The 16909-nt window shown below is 41.6% G+C and overlaps 1 protein-coding gene across 13 annotated transcripts in view; it reads left to right on the top strand.

Annotated features, from left to right (window-relative positions):
- LOC126253413 (broad-complex core protein isoforms 1/2/3/4/5-like) overlaps window positions 1–16909 on the top strand; it is a 492630-nt gene that overhangs the window by 28067 nt on the left and 447654 nt on the right. For all 13 annotated transcript variants that reach the window (XR_007545956.1, XM_049954773.1, XM_049954806.1 and 10 more), the window contains one exon: window positions 11494–11710. Coding sequence is in view for 12 of the 13 variants with exons in the window: in XM_049954773.1 (XP_049810730.1) it covers window positions 11519–11710 (192 nt within the window). In the remaining variant the exon portion in view is untranslated. The remainder of the gene's footprint in view (window positions 1–11493; window positions 11711–16909) is intronic.

Below are 16909 nucleotides of genomic sequence, written 5' to 3'. Positions count from 1 at the left end.
CTTGAGTAGTCCCCGCCCGGAGATCCGAATGGGGGACTCTTTTACCTCCAGAATATTTTACCCAAGAGGACGCCATCATCATTTAATCATACAGTAAAGCTGCATGTCCTCGGGAAAAATTACGGCTGTAGTTTCCCCTTGCTTTCAGCCGTTCGCAGTACCAGCACAGCAAGGCCGTTTTGGTTAATGTTACAAGGCCAGATCAGTCAATCATCCAGACTGTTGCCCCTGCAACTACTGAAAAGGCTGCTGCCCCTCTTCAGGAACCACATGTTTGTCTGGCCTCTCTACAGATACCCCTCCGTTGTGGTTGCACCTACGGTACGGCCATCTGTATCGCTGAGGCACGCAAGCCTCCCCACCAACGGCAAGGTCCATGGTTCATGGGGGAAGCTTCTGGCATGGGCGTCATCAAATATCCGCTGCCTTTCTCAACAATAGCGCACCACATGTCCCAGTCGTCCGCCGTGGAAACATACTGGTTGGTTATCCTGGGTCCTCCAGTCTTGCTTGGTGCCCAGACAGGTTCCTCATGCGGCATTGTAGGAATGTAACTTTGCATGGGTCTTGACTTTGTTACTGTTTTAAAGGGAAATGAATGACTAGAGATTGGGTTCAATGTCTGTTCCACTTCCTCCCTTATGACCTCTTGAAGCATCTCGGTTTTTTGCTCACCGTGCAATCCAAGTGTCTTCTGAACTTCCTCTCTCACTATCTGATGAAGAACACTTGTGAAATCAGTTTCTTCCTCCATTACAGACATCATACGATGTTTGGAAGCTGTTCAAACTTCTGGCATGTAATTCTTTTTTGATGCATTGTCTCAATATACTGGCACCATTTTATGAAGTTGTCTGCTGTCGAAACCTCCTTCAGGAGTAGGGATTGATACATGTCTTCAGCAACACCCTTCATGAGATGTGCAACCTTATCTTTCTCCTTCATTCTAGGATCCACTATTTTACACAGCTCCAAGACATCTTGAATGTAGGATGCTGCCGTTTCTTCTGCTCGCTATGCCCTGCACTAATTTATCTTCAGCCTTGCACTTCTGTTGTTGTGTGTCACCAAAATACTTGTGCATTTCCTCATGGAATACTTCCCAGCTTGTGAACTTCTCCTCGTTGTTCTCATACCATTGCTTGGCAGTGCCCTCCAAGTAGAAAAATACATTAGCCAAACACACGGTGTCATTACATTTGCTAAATTTGGCTATATGCTCATATGCCTTCAGCCACTTGTTTAGATCTTGGCCATTGTCACCAGAGAACCTGGAAGAATGTCTCATGTGGTGGCACAGAGTTGTTGTCATTGTAATATCCTCTTCTTCTTCTTCTTCTTCTTCTTCTTCTTCTTCTGTCACCAATAGATTGCGATCTGTTGCATATGGTTCGAACTCGGGTTTCTCGCCACGTAAACAGCGGCTCTTTCATGGCCTGATGGGAGCTACTGTGTCATTGATAATGTGTGCTGTCATAAATTCTAATACCCGGCACCTCCATCAGAATAATGTCATGTAGAAGAAGATGTAAGTAGGTGAATGACGAACACTAACTTCACTTCACGAAGGTTTATTCAGCACTTGCGCATACAAGAGCGTGAAGTGAGCTGCCTCCAGCCAGAACACATATGGTATGTATACAGTTACATAACATTCAAGTACAATGAGTATTGACATTTGTGGGTACTTCTAGAATGTACTTGAACCGAATATAGAAATTAAAATTTTACAGGTGAGTTTTGAACTCGCAACCCTCCATGCAACAATCTAGTATCATAACCACTACACTATAGTGAATGTGCTACTCGGTGTCTTTTGCGACAATATCAGGAAGGTGTATGATACTGGTTGGTGACACAATATTCTAGGGCTGCTCCACCAGAGGGATTTCCACGACCATTTTTATTCAGCCCTACATATCAAAGCGCTTTTTTCAGTACCGAGTTGGTGATGTGCTGTACAATAGTTTCAAGCAAGAGAATGGCCTTTCTCAGGGCAGCGTTCCAAGTGTTACCCTCTTTGCTGTAGCTATAAACAATATCATGTCTGTGGTAAGGAGTCCTGTAAAATGCTCCTTATTTGTGGATGAATTTGTACTCCAGTACTGCAACAGCAGCTCATCAGTTGCAATGTATAGTAAAGAGGCTGGAGGAGTGGGCTGCAAAGACTGGTTTTACATTTTCTGCAGAGAAGTTGTGTATGTGTGTATTCATTTTAATCATTCTCATCATACTTTTTAATGTATCTGAATTGCATATATGGACCACCATCCTCCTTTTTAAAGACTCTGTACTGTTTTTGGGCCCTGTTTTTGACTCCAAACTGTTTTAGCTACCACACGTGAAGGACTTGAAGGCAAGATCCCAGAAGGCACTGAACATTTTGAAGTGTCTTAGCCACAGGTCTTGGGAAGTGGACAGGGTGTGTCTGCTCCAGTTTCACGGGACTTTCAAGCGATCGTGGTTGGACTATGGGTGCATGGTGCATGCTGTATGGGTCAGTGAGGCCTTCATACATGAAGATCATTGCCACTGTACACCATGAGGGGATCAGGTTGGCCACGGGTGCTTGCAGGACCAACCCCATACTCAGGCTCTGTGCCTGCCCGGTGTGCAACCTGTCAGTCGCACAAGCTGGTTGATCTGCAGTCTTTCTCAACCGATTTTAGAGAAATTATATGGTAATAAACTCTCAGGATCACACCTCTTATGGCTTCATTGGTCAGCTTCATGATGAATTAATGGTCATAGTTATTGTGATATTTCGGTATTAGCTAAACTACTGTAAAAAATTCTTAAAGTTTGCAGTGAAAAATGGGGGTCGCTGTGAATTTGCGTTTGGTGTGTGTTAGGTCATATGTTACTGCGTATGAAATTTAGATAACATATTAAATTATTCTTTAAAATTCGAAGGATATCACTATCTGTCTCCAGTGTATGTAAAGGGCTCCATCATGAGTGCACTCACCAGTGAAAAAGCCAGAATGAAATATTCATCAATCCCACATGTCTCATGAATGGTCTGAGATAACGAAACAAAATTTTGGCAAATGGTAGCACACAAAGTGAAGAGTATTTTGCCATATGATTAATATGTGAAATTTCCGTACCTACCGCAATATTAATGCAACTGTAGATCTTTTTACATGAAATAATGTAATTTTTAAGGACCTTCAGTAGTCTGTGAAATGAGAATTGCCATGGGTTTTTGCAACAATAGGAGTGAAGATGCTGCACATTTATTCGTATACTGGGAATGGGTTTTCTCATAACTATTATGTCTCGGACTCAGTTGCTAGATTAATAATACACCGTTTTAGTATTCTGCCACAATTTCCATTGCATTAGAACATTAGTGAGATGTATACCTGTTAAGTCTGCTGTGTTTAGGCAAAAGAAGAAATGCTAACACAGCAACAAGAGAAGTAACATATTACTCAAAACTCAACAAAGTCCTTCATGAATCCACGTCGCCTTTGATGTAACATTTGCAGTGACATTTTTTGTCAGCATTTCACCTTAGCATAAATTTCATGTTGTTTTTTGCCACATTACTTCTGATCTAGGCCTATATATTCTGAGTTGGATTTAAATGAGCATGATATGGAGGAGGCCTGATTGAACTGTAGCCATTTTGATGACTTGTTAAGTGTAGACTTTTAGTTTGTACAATACTACAAATTCCATTAACTTTGCCTTACACAACTTTATCCAATAGAACATTATGTTGTACCCTGAGAAAAATAGTCGCGTTCCTTCACTGCATTTTTGGAGCCTTATTCTCAGTGAACTTGTTCTTGGATGACCATTTTTATTGGGAATCTCTTGTTCAGACGTGCTCCACTGTTATTAATGCAATGCCAACATGAAACACTCGTGCACAATACTTGATGACTGTTGAACAGTTCACCTCCAGAGAATATCACTTTGCATCGAGAGCTAATGCGTGACACCACATGGTACTATTTATCTATGGTGTGGCAACAGTGGCTCTTTACCAACTGTACCGCTGGCGGCATGGTAGGGAAAGACGGCTCGTCATTGGTGTTACCTGCGCAACAGCATCACGTCCCCTCTGGTAAGCTAAACGTCAAAAGTCATAAATAATTTTAAATGCACTATATGTAGCTTTATTCATGGACCGGTCTAAACAGGGGCTCTGTTTATTGCTCTTTTGTTTTCTCAGATCATGTCCTCAAGATTATGTTGCCTCCAGAGTTCACTGTATTCAAAGCCGATCTATCCGTGATCATGAGGGTGCAGGAGCAGATGAGATGTGTCATCCTGCTAAATTCTTCATTGTTCCAACTCCTTGAGTGCCCTTCAGGCTCTGTAATGCTTGTATCCAGCTGATAAAGTAGTCCGGGATATCCAGGACACTTTCCGCCAGCTACAAAGCCTCAGCAAAGAGGGTCCTTCTGATGGGTGGCAGGGCTTATGGGTATTGCAGGAAATGAAAGGGTGGATGGAACAGCCAAGAAGGTGTGTTTGTTGTGTTCCTCAGTTAGTTCAATGTGCCACCCCCCTGCATGCTATCATCTTGCAGTTGAGGTGCACAGTCCTGTGTCAATAGCAAGATGAGTGGCGGGATATAACAGACGAGCTCCACCCATTTAAGCTCACAGTGCAGCCGCAGTGTACCTCCATCCAGCCATGCAGATGGGATGAGGTTCTCCTTACTTGCCTTTGGCCACATTTTGTAAGACTGCTTCATTTTCCATCCTGTGGGCAGGAACAGATTTGCTGACAGCTCTGCCCTCTATTTTAAGTAACATTCAGATGGAGGTCGTGAGAGTTTTACGATTTTGTGATTTGTCCAGCTTGTTTCCAAAAATATTGGGGACAGTGTCGACAGAGTCCAAAATTGTGCATGGAAGATGACTTGCATCAGGCCTCAGAGAATGCGCTAGAAGCAGCCAAGTTTCAGTAATATTTTATGTAATGTAATGTTATGTTTGTTGGTATCTGTATGCTCCTGACATGAGAATAATAAATCTCTCTGCTTTTATAAGTAGTATGTAAAACGTTACAGTCTACATCATACAGGTCATTTTATTCACTCACTGATTCTAATAATTAATTTAACATAAAACTTATTAAGATACCAGCAGTTACCTGTGGCCGTGCTCGCATATCAGTAGTTTTGTTATGATGCATGATGTCAGTAAGTAAGCTACTGTACATGCAATAACATCATTGCCTATTTGGGCAAACATAGTTCGTGATGTGTGCCCCACCATTCCCCCTCTCAAGCTGTCCCAATGCACAATGCATTGGCATGCGCAGTGTCATTTCCAAGCAGTGCGTACAAAAGGGTATGGGCAGGAACACGCATCTGTCCACCTTGCTACTGAAGTAGCTATAAATTACACAATGTGTACATTATGCAACAAATAATGTGGAAGTACAGATTAAACACACTGAAGATCTTGTAAGCATTGTAATCATTACTTTGAGCTTTATCACATAGCACACATCAATTAATAACAGCATTTTCACAATACAATACTGATCAAACATCAAAGAGTAAAAATTTTCCCCTATTCTCGTAACATTATTCAAACTAGTAAGTATCTTGTACTACACACTTTCTCAACACAAATATTTTTTACTGCCATTTCTTGTTAACAATATTAGCTTATTCCCAAGAAGTAGAAGCTTTCACTCAGATAATACTACACAGAAATACAATATGCATTTGGATTGCACTTCCTTAGCTCTTGTGCAGTATACTGCTGCATCCATTTCAATAAGCTACCACAAGAATTCAAAAATCTTTGCAGTAATCCATGTGCTTTCAAATCAAAACTGAAGAGTTTCCTCATGGGTCACTCCTTCTATTCTCTCAAGGAGTTCCTTGAAAAATTGAGCTGATTCCTGTGTTATATTGCTGACTGCATGTACATAAACTTAAAATGGCCTGTCTTTTTTTGGGTTCATAAGCGTTTTATTTTATCTGTTACTACTTTTAGTTGTAATTTATGTACTGACATGTTCCATGACCTCGGAGATTTGCTTCTCAATTCGGCCCTACAGAACTAGATGAATAAAATAAAAATAAATAAAGTAGCCCATGTTCTCCCTCAGGGTTTTAGCTACAACTGTATCAGTTTTTGTCGAAATTGGTTCAACAGTTTAGTCGTGAAAATGTAACAGGCAGAATTATTTTCACATTTATAATTTTAGTTTGGATAAAACTTTCAATAACAATAGCTATTTTTTTCTGTGATCCGATTTTGATGAAATGAACCCTGTATGGTGCCCCTTCTCAAGAAATTTCATTTGCCAACTTTCTCCTCAGAGTGTGAAAATATTTTGTTCATGTCCACCTACATATGGAGAAATGATCAACAGAATAAAATACAAGAAATACGAGCTTGCATGAAAAGATTTAAGCGTTCGTTTTTCCCATGCACTATTTGAGAGTCGAACAACAGAGAAGCAGCTTGAAGGTAGCTCGATAAACTGTCTGCCAGGTACTTAATTGTGAATGGAGGAGTAATCATGTACACGTAGTATATATAGATGCTATGCTCAAGTTACCTGTGAAATCCACATGAAAATTTTTCTAGTAATTTTGGAGAAGAGCGTTCAAATAGGCAAACAGACAACCATGACAGTTTTATGGGTTTTTTATTAGTATAGATTTCAAGGATTGTGCTCCGGAATCAGCAGTATTGAAACTTGTGCATTTTTCAGATATGCGGATGACACTATTGTTGTTTGGCCTTATGAATATGAGAATTAAAACAACTTTTTAGACTATCTGAATTCAATTTACCAGAATACTCGCTTCACAATCAGAGGTGGAAAACTATGGTTGCCTTTCCTTACTTGATGTGTTGGGCACAAGGAAATGGTGGTGGTGATATGTCAGGACATGCCATTTATAGGAAACCATCTCACACTGATTTGTGTCTTCAGGCTGATAGTTTTCATGATCTGGCTAAGTGTGAAGCTCACTTCTGTTGAATAGATACTTTATTTCCTTTAGGTACCCTAACTCATACTATCACTGTATAATACATCAGGGAGCGAAAACTTGTGAATAAGGCAACACTCTAGCCATAAGGGCAAGACAAACAGATACTTCTAATGGTAAAACATGCTGATCTGAGATTCTTCATTAGTTTATTCATGTGTTGAGTCCATTTGAATTTATTACCTTGTTGGACCCCATGAAAGTATAAACAGTGCGCTTTATTTAGTGCATATGATCATTAATGTCTATTCCTGGCGTTATCAGCTCATACTTGCTTGTTTGAAGTTGAGTAATAGAGTCTTTGTAAGATTAAGGTTGCAGGCCTGTTCAGCTATCAGCTGAGCTGTGTTAAGTTATATTAAGTTTATATGTGAATGCAGATTTTCATGGTGCATAATGCTAATAAAATCTTCTAGTGCTACAATCTGGGTAGCTGCATTGTGTCAGGTGATCTGAGTGGCCAAATAATTCACTCAAATTGTGTGGAATGTTCTTCAAATCAATCATGAATAATTGTGGCCCAGTGATATGGCGCATTGTCATCCATAAAGATTCCATTGTTATTTGGGAACATGAAGTCCATGAGTGGCTGCAAACGATCTCCAAGTAGTTGAACATAACCATTTCTAGTCAATGATTGGTTCAGTTGGACCAGAGGACCTAGTCCATTCCATGTAAATGCAGACCACACCATTATGAAGCCACCATCAGCTTGCTCAGTGCTTTGTTGACAACTTGGGATCATGGCTTTGTGCGATATGAACCACACTAAAACCCTACCATCAGCTCTTACCAACTGAAATCAGAACTTATCTGACTAGGGCATGATTTTCCTGTCATCTAGGATCCAACTGATACGGTCACGAGCCCAAGAGAGGCACTGCAGGCAATGTCATGCTGTTATCAAAGGCACCCATTTTATTTTGTGTCAGTTCAGGACTCCAGAAATGATATCCTTCTCCTAGCGAAGAACAGTTGAACCATCATGTGAAGCCAATTCAAGAATCCCAGAATTCTAACTGCGCCATTCCTGTTCCTGTTCTTCTTCATGGGATTTATGTTTGTTAAACGTATTGATTCAGAAGGAACTCTGGAGCTTACAAGGGAACCTCCCCATCACACCACCCCCAGATTTAGTTATAAGTTGGCACAGTGGATAGGCCTTGAAAAACTGAACTCAGATCAATCGAGAAAACAGGAAGAAGTTCTGTGGAACTATGAAAAAAATAGGCAAAGTATACAAACTCAGTAGTCCATGCGCAATATAAGCAACATCAAGGAGAGTGTGAGCTTAGGAGCGCCGTGGTCCTGTGGTTAGCGTGAGCAGATGCGGAACGAGAGGTCCTTGGTTAAGTCTTCCCGTGAGTGAAAAGTTTAATTTATTTTATTTAATTTATGATTATCACATCCACTAGAAAACCTAAATCGGGCAAGGTAGAAGAATCTTTTTACCCATTCGCCAACTGTACAAGTTAGGTGGGATGACAACATATTCCTGTCATGTGGCACACATGCAATCACCGGTGTCGTATAGAATATATCAGACGGGTTTTCCTGTGGAGGAATCGGTTGACCTATGACCTTGCGATCAAATGTTTTCGGTTCCCATTGAAGAGGCACGTCCTTTCGTCTACTAATCGAACGGTTTTGCGGTGCGGTCGCAGAACACAGACACTAAACTTATTACAGTGAACAGAGATGTCAATGAACGAACGGACAGATCATAACTTTGCGAAAATAAAGAAAGTAAACTTTTCACTCGAGGGAAGACTTGAACCAAGGTCCTCTCATTCCGCAGCTACTCACACTAACCACGGGACCACAGCGTTACTGAGCTTGCACTATCCTTGATGTTGCCTATATTGCACATGGACTACTCAGTTCGTATATTTTGCTTATTTTTTTCATAGTTCCATACAACTTCTTCATGTTTTTCTTGATTGATTTGTGTTGAGTTTTTCAAGGCCTATCCGCTGTGCCAACTTATAACTAAATCTGAGGGGGGTGCGATGGGGAGGTTCCCTTGTTAGTAACAGTCAGTTAATATTTGACAGAAAAAGTAACTTCACATCCTTAAATATAAACTGTATAGAAATATATGCACTAGTCTTTAGATTCCATTTTTAATAGGTTTCCAGTGGGAATGAATGATGTATCTTCACTAATGCAGTCACCATTTATATTTATTAGTTTATACAGACTTGTTTACACACAGCTGTAAGCAACATTGAAACAGTAAGAGCAGACTTTGGCAGCAGCACAGTTGACAGCCTGTTCTCCTGCTACTGCCTCACTGATACTGTGAAAACTTCACTTTTTTGCTTGTTTTTCACATTAAATAAACTTTCATTGAATACTTTCAATGTGGTTTGGTTCACCCTTGTGTTCCCACTGTCTCTTTTTTTTCTTTCAAGACCAGTTACTTATCTTTAGAATTTCCATGGATTAATCAGAAATGATGTAGTTCACTAAAACTGTTATGTGCCAAAAACATACAAGAGAAAAAAAGTTGTAGAAATGAGTTTTTTGCTCTCTTCATCTTTAATTTCTGCTTTTTGCAGAGATGATGATGATCATGACGATAATAATAACAATAACAATATTGCATGTGAAGCAATATCTTGTGCACATTCTTGGTTTGGCGACCATTTAAATGTAACTTCTTTCTTCTGATATTTACTTCTCTTCTTTCCACTATGAAGACTTCTTGTCCATTCAGTAGGTTTTCAAGTATGACAGCTTTACTCTGCGTGTGTTAAAATTTTGGACATTGAACTTCATTGTAAAATATCATATTAGATTTCTTTTCTTTCATATCTCGTGGGTTCATTTGGCATATTTTTTTTGTTTTATTTATGAAGTTGACACATCCACATTTTAACACAACATTCATATGTTCTTTCTCAATTTTAACTTTGCACTAAAGCCAAGTGAGAACTCTCACATATCTTTTAAGAATACATATATTCTGTGGATAGTCTTTATAAATGTACTGATTTCAAGTCAAGAGTATAATACATACTTTAATGTGAAGTGTAAAATGCATACTGTCTTTGTTTTTCCATTCTTTGCAGAACTGTTCTACTTGAACAGTATAAAATGAAACATTAAAGGAACAGGGAGTGTACATTTGAGTCTCTTATTCTATGCGGATTAAGTAAGTCTACAGAATGCATTTAATGGCCAAGTTCAACACTGCTACTGTAACTTTGGTTTCTTGTGTGCATACAAATATGGCTGAACCTAGCTAGACATGTTGCTAGGCATGACTCTCTAGTTCAAAGTGCAGACAGGGGGGAATATTTCCTCACTTACTGCAGTGGCCTTCTTCTGGGTCCACTAATAAAAAAAACTGGTATATTGTATTGCAATGGCCCAGTAATAAGTTATCATGTCACAATTTTAACAACTGTAGAAGTGATAGAGTTCCTATGGGGAAAGTTGTGGGAAGCTTTAGTTGATAGGATTCATAATCAGTTATAATTTGCTGTTGCCCATTTCCCCATTCAATTTTAGTCATTGTAGGTGGCCATACGTGCACGGGTGCCCGCAGAAATCTTTTGAAGGAGGAGGGGGCGGGGTGGGGGAGAGGGGGGGGGCAACTCTCTAAAATTACCATTTTTGATATAAATGAGTTGATCAGTTTTGAAACAAGTCATACAATAAGAACTAAACTTTATAGGTGACACTAAAGACTTATTGCAGCCCAAAAAATTGATGGATATCCACTCAATATTGTGAAGAGAAACTCAGTATTCCAAATTCCAAGAGAGGGAGAGGGGAGGGGGGGGGGGGGGGCAGCGCACCTGGCCTCCTTAGAGATACCTGCGCACATAGGTGAATGGGATGCAGATTACTGTGGAATGTCAGATATACAGTGACAATTACTCACTGATATCTCGTATCATTACTATGACTAGTATCAAGATGAACTTCAGATTATATATTATAGAAGAAGAAGGAAAGAAGAAAAGGATAGAAGATGAAGTATGATGGCATACACCTGCAGTCACAAATATTCTTGCTTTATGGGTGTTTTATGATACATTTTGGTCTCTGTGGGTTCATTTTCAGGTGTGATTTGTTTCTTCCATTATTTCTCGTGCTCTTGAGTTAAATGAAATCCTATAAAAGTGAGTTCCAGAGAATTTGGGTAAAATAATTTCATATTAGCTAATATTACTTCATATTATGTAAAATAACTTCAAAGAATCCTCCTCTTGGTTTGTGACTAAATGTGTTGTTATTGTACTTCCTATTTGTTCACTACCACCTTGCACACAAATGTGAGTTATGGAAAAATTTAAAGTTTTCCATTTCATTGTATTGCTAGGTAATAGGTTAATTACAATACAAAGAGGCATGTTAGATACTGAGAATTTGACATGTCAAAACATGCCTTTTGGTTTGTGTTGTTATTTTAAGAAATTTTTTTTTTATTATATGTTATATTGAATCTCCTGCACTCAGTAATTTTGTGTCAACTCCTGTTATTCAAAATGTTGTTTCAGCTCCTCCTGCATCATAAGTTAGAAAATGGCAGGTTCTGATGCTGAGCAGTTCTCTCTGAGATGGAACAACTTTCACAGCAATCTTGTATCAGGCTTCCATGCTCTCCTGCAAGAAGTAGAACTGGTGGATGTTACCCTTGCAGCTGAGGGACAGTTCATTCAAGCACATAAAATTGTGCTTTCAGTTTGCAGTCCATATTTCAAGCAACTATTTCAGGTAAGTAAATGAGCTCTTAGCACATGTTGCTTTTATTGCTCTTTGTCTATTCCCTTCTGTCCTGTGGTCCTTTTCGTACTTGAGCGACAGTGCACACTACATCCATGGCATTAAATAAGTTGCAAATATCTCTTGGCTCATGCCAAGTGGTGAGCACCACAGTGAACTAGGTTAGTCTAGGATGAATTTGAGTTTGACAAACCTTGACATTCCAAATTGAGGGCTGGCCAGTATCAGAAGTCCTCTGTAACTGTATGCTCGGGGTATGCATCTCCAACCACATTAGTTGTGGGTTACACTGTTACACTGGTTATGGCTCATAACATATCACTTGGCATCAATAAGGTGCATTGCACCATATTGTGGCGTCTCTTATTGAGTGCAGTGGAATTCAACTACTTACAGAACCAGGAGAATTCCATGGCTCTTGGTGGAATAAAATCTTAATTCCCTTTGTGAATCAAGGGAGGTACTCCACTTGTTGTGTATTCGATCTTGTGTAGTCTCACAAACTATGTGGGAAAGACCATGGAGCATGTAGTAGAACTAATATTAGGTCAGGGTCTTGAGCCCTAATGGCTCCTTAGTTGCTTCTGATGGGGTTTTAGGAATATCATTTCACCATTGAGAAGCTACCCTGCTGGAAGTGACTATATATCAAGCATACCTAAGTAGGCAAAATCTCGTAGGAATCTTTTTCAATGTTAAGGTGGTCTACGATAATAGTTAGTGGAACTTACATCCTCAGACAACACCATCAATGGCGCTTCCAGGTATGATTATGTATAAGACCAGTTTGAACAGAATGGTGCATCCAATGAAGCATCCAAAGTGTTACCATCTATGTGTAGTCTGTAACAACTAAAACGGCTTCTGATACCAAATGTAACAGTTGTGATACTAAATGTGACACTTCTGTCACTAAATGTAACTGGGTTTTCTCTTTTGATGCTGTCAATTGTCAGGATGAGCATTCTAAAGCATTCTGTCAGGGTGAAACTATTAAATAAATTAACTTTTCTCTCTTAACAACATGTGGGCAGGGTGGGTTCTTCCTTGGCTCGGGTATGAGGTCGAATGAAACATCATTTTACATAAGATAACTTTTATTGAAGATTTGTACAACTGTATCTTACGGGATGTTCTGGTTCGGAGAGCGGCAGCTGTGTCGTTTGTGAAGTCTTCTGCTGCGGCGGCGGCGGCGACGGCGGCGTCTGATTACGCGTAGCGGTGTGTATCTCGTGTCGCCGTCTCGCCCAGTTGACTGGAGACGCGCAGCGCGAGGTGGCCGGTTTAATTATTGCGAGCGAAGTCGTGCATCGGATGATACCTTGGGTGTGGCGTCCCAGTGTTTCTCTTCTCTATGCGGCCGCGTGTGTTGTGCGTCGACCAGCGGAGCGGCGCGGCGGGGGAAGGCCAGTGTCCCGGACTCGAACCACGGACTCCCGCTTGCCAGTCTTTGGCTGTCAGGTCTTCATCCCAGCTCACAGGTGACTACTGATGTGAGGCTGTCTCCTTCCCGTCCTCACGAGTCACCCGGGTACATCAAAATCAGACTTCAAATACCTTTTAACTTCTGTCTTCTGGCGCCGCGGCTGCTGCTTGCTATTCCATTACAGCGGCGGACTTGGTTCGTCTGTGCATGATGCAGACTCTTCTTGCATGACGGTCTTCAGCACCGAAACTGACTGAAAACTACTGCTACTCTTCTTTTCTTCCTTCTTCGTCTCTCGTCTCGTCTCCGTCCCCGTCTCCGTCTTCGTCTCCGTCTCCGTCTTCATCTGTCTGGCCTACTGCGTCTCGCGTATTTATTCACTTCAGTTTACTGGAGGTGAACGACTTCACGGTCATTGCCTTGTCTGTCACGTTGAAAAGCTTCTCGAAGAATCTTCTTAACGTCGGTCGTTGGCTCTTGGAATGTAGGTGAGGGCCTTTGATCACATGTGACGACTGAGAAACACGTGAGCCGGTCATTGTCTCTTCTGTCACGTTGAAAAGCTTCTCGAAGAATCTTCTTAACGTCGGTCATTGGCTCTTGGGATGTAGGCGAGGGCCTTTGCTCACATACGACAACTGAGAAACACGTGAGCCGGTCGGGCGATGCCCTGACGGCTGAATCGACAGCGCCCGCTTATGTGGGACTTGCTGACTTCATGGTCATTGTCTCTTCTGTTCTGCTCTTTTGCCCGCTGAATGCCAGTATGTAACTCTCTAAACTAAACCAAGTTTTTCATTTATATTCTAATTTCTAGTTCACTTTGATTTCACTAATTTATTTACTTAAGTACCACTCAACAAGTCTTTAATAACATAACATCCTTGATAAGGAAGCCAGTACAGTCTGTACTTGCTGACAATTTCACTATATCTTGCATTTTCTTCAACCCTGCAACTGTAACAATTCCACTGTATATACACACATCCAGGCATGAAAGAGCTGCTGAAGTTTCCAGGTCTCATGTTTGATGAAAATGTGACATGTTTACCACACACAAAAGATTTAAATCCTGAAGAGCTGTAATTACAATTTGTGTAGGTCATTACCTCTCATTGGCTTACGGATGGTTGAGATACATGGTTTTCTATGTAAAAATTCAATAAAAATATTTTTGTTTTATTTTTGAGAACAGAGGTTTTCATCCTAAGCCAATGATACAGATTCTTGTCTGATCAACAGTCACCCATATTCGATGTAGCTTATAGACAAGGCATGGAAATGGAATTCACAAATCCATTTAGGATACATGTAAAATCAGGGTTGGTGATGCTTAGTTTGGGCCAAATTACAGTTCTTAAACCAGGGCTGGAAACAGACAGTGTCATAATTGCTAATGAGATTCTTGCATAATTTAAATCATGGATACTAGAATACACAGTAAGGATCATGAGGAGCATGCACAGCAAGGAGCCACACAGCTGACATCAGAGTGAACCGGACCAGTGCTCACTAGCCCAGAACTGCCCCAATGTATTGTGTTGTAATTGCATTTACAAGTGAAAGCTAGGTTACTTACGGCAGTTTGAGTTTTTATTAGTGACTGGCAATTCAGTACAGTGTTATGCTATAATTATCAGTGTAATGAGAGATTTGTAGAATCAATTTTTAAGTGAAAATTAATGATTCACTGCACATCCTAAAAACTGTGAGATGAAAAGAAAATGGATAAATGTTTATCAACTTGCAGATTTGTTTTCAGTAGGATAGCTCGTGTCTGCTTCAGCTTATGAAAGGGATTTGAAAAGAACTGTTGAATACTCCTGCAAAACTCAAGCTGAAGATTGATGGTGCTCCAATTCTAAATCTATCATTCTATAGTGCTGATTTGGGGCATAGTAATGAGCCTAATAATGAGATAAATATAGTGGCACAAAAATGAAGCTACCATAAATAAGTAGAAGATATTTTACATGTAAGTGTATTACCAGCTAATGAGCAAATTACTGCTAGACTATATGTTGGCATGAAAACAAACACTGAAAAACTGCTGTCAATGCAACAGTGTGTACTTACCCCAATGATTAGAAATTATGGAAAGAGAAATAAAAGACCTTTGTCAAAAGAATGCAGATTTAGAGAACTGTGTCTCATGATGTAATGCTGATTTACAAAAATTAAAACATGTTCAGAAAGTGATTCAGGGTTTTTTTTCTGACAGTCAACAACAAGTGGTTATGAAAGGATGGTGTAGTTAACTGGTCATCTGAAGATATTGCAAAGGCTGCGAATTTATGTTGTCTATCTTATAAAGCATTATCTTTCCTCTGGACTTTGCTGTAGTATGTTTCGTGAGGACATGCACTTCTTCAGAATGAAAATCATCAAAAATGGAAAAAATGCAAAGATAGAAAGTGAACTGAGAGAATACAAAAAATGGAAAAATGAAAAAAAATTGAAATATGTCGTAACACTGTTCACGTTACGTCGCACTTCACTTAGCGTAGACCGGGACTGTGTTCTAGGCATGCCCGATGTTAACTGACTGGGCACGGCCCGTGCTGCCGGAGTTGTTGTTGTTGTTCTTGTTGTTACGCCGGCAGAGGTCGCGTCCGAATTCTCGCGTGCCCTCTGGTGGACGGGTCTCTACTTGCGGCAACTACCGCCCGTGACGCACCGTGCCAATGTGCGCCTCCCGCGATCTTTCTGGGGGCTACTACACTCCTCCTCCTTCGGGGGGGTGAAGCCACTGTGATCCACTGCGTCGGAAGGTGGAGCGTTGGGCAGGAGCGATGACCTCCACATCCATTGGATGGCCGGAGTCGAGGGGAGCTGCCCACCCTCGAGCCGGAACCTTTGAATACGGCTGGAAGTGACCCACACGAAGAGGCCCCCGTCGTCCCCCAACCGGAGCTCGGGACAGAACGGGTGACAAGCTGTCGAACTCCGGATCCTGTTCCACCTCGGGAGGGGCAAGACCCAGTGGCGGGGACAAAGGGGAAGGGACGACCACAGGTGAACTAGCCCCCTGAGAAACCGGGCCTGCTAGGGGGGCCGGGTCTCGCTGGGGCATCTCGAATGATGGCGATGCTGGTGCTGGAGCTACTGGAGGCTGCTAAGGCTGAGAACCATCGCAGTGCGGCAGAGTCACAGCGGGGAGAGGAGGTAACGTCCCCTGTGAAACCAATACAGGTGCCGGCAATGGGGAAGCCCGGCGTCCGAGAGGTCGGAGGGTGGGTGCCCGAACGTGGACGTAGCTGATTTTGGTGACGACGTACCACCCGATCCCCCGCCTGCAAGGTATAGAGCCGGCGGCCATTTCGGCGCAGGACCACCGCCGGTATCCAACGTGGATTGCGACCAAACCCACGGCCCCAGACCGACATACCCAGTGGAAAACCAGGTACTCCGTTTTGTGAAGACTGGCGAGGACCAGGCCGGAGGAGGTGCAGCAGAGTCCTAGGTTGACGCCCATGGAGGAGCTCTGCGGGGCTGCGTTCGCCCATTGGTGTGGTCCGGTATGCCGTCAAGAAAAACGTCAAGGCTTCCTCTGCAGGAAATTCGTGCACATACTTTTTCATCTGCGTCTTAAATGTGCGCACCATGCGCTCGGCTTCCCCATTCGATTGTGGATGGAAGGGGGGAGAGCAAACATGCCGAATACCGAAGCGCCTACAAAAATCCTGGAAGGTCTGCGAAATAAACTGCGGTCCATTGTCTGAGACCAGGGTGATTGGCAGACCTTCCACAGAAAAGATTTTTGC

Source organism: Schistocerca nitens, chromosome 1, assembly GCF_023898315.1.
Source record: "Schistocerca nitens isolate TAMUIC-IGC-003100 chromosome 1, iqSchNite1.1, whole genome shotgun sequence".
In the NCBI taxonomy this organism is placed as follows: Eukaryota; Metazoa; Arthropoda; class Insecta; order Orthoptera; family Acrididae; genus Schistocerca; species Schistocerca nitens.
Note: the sequence above shows the minus strand (reverse complement) of the source record. Positions and strands in the feature narration are given on the sequence as shown.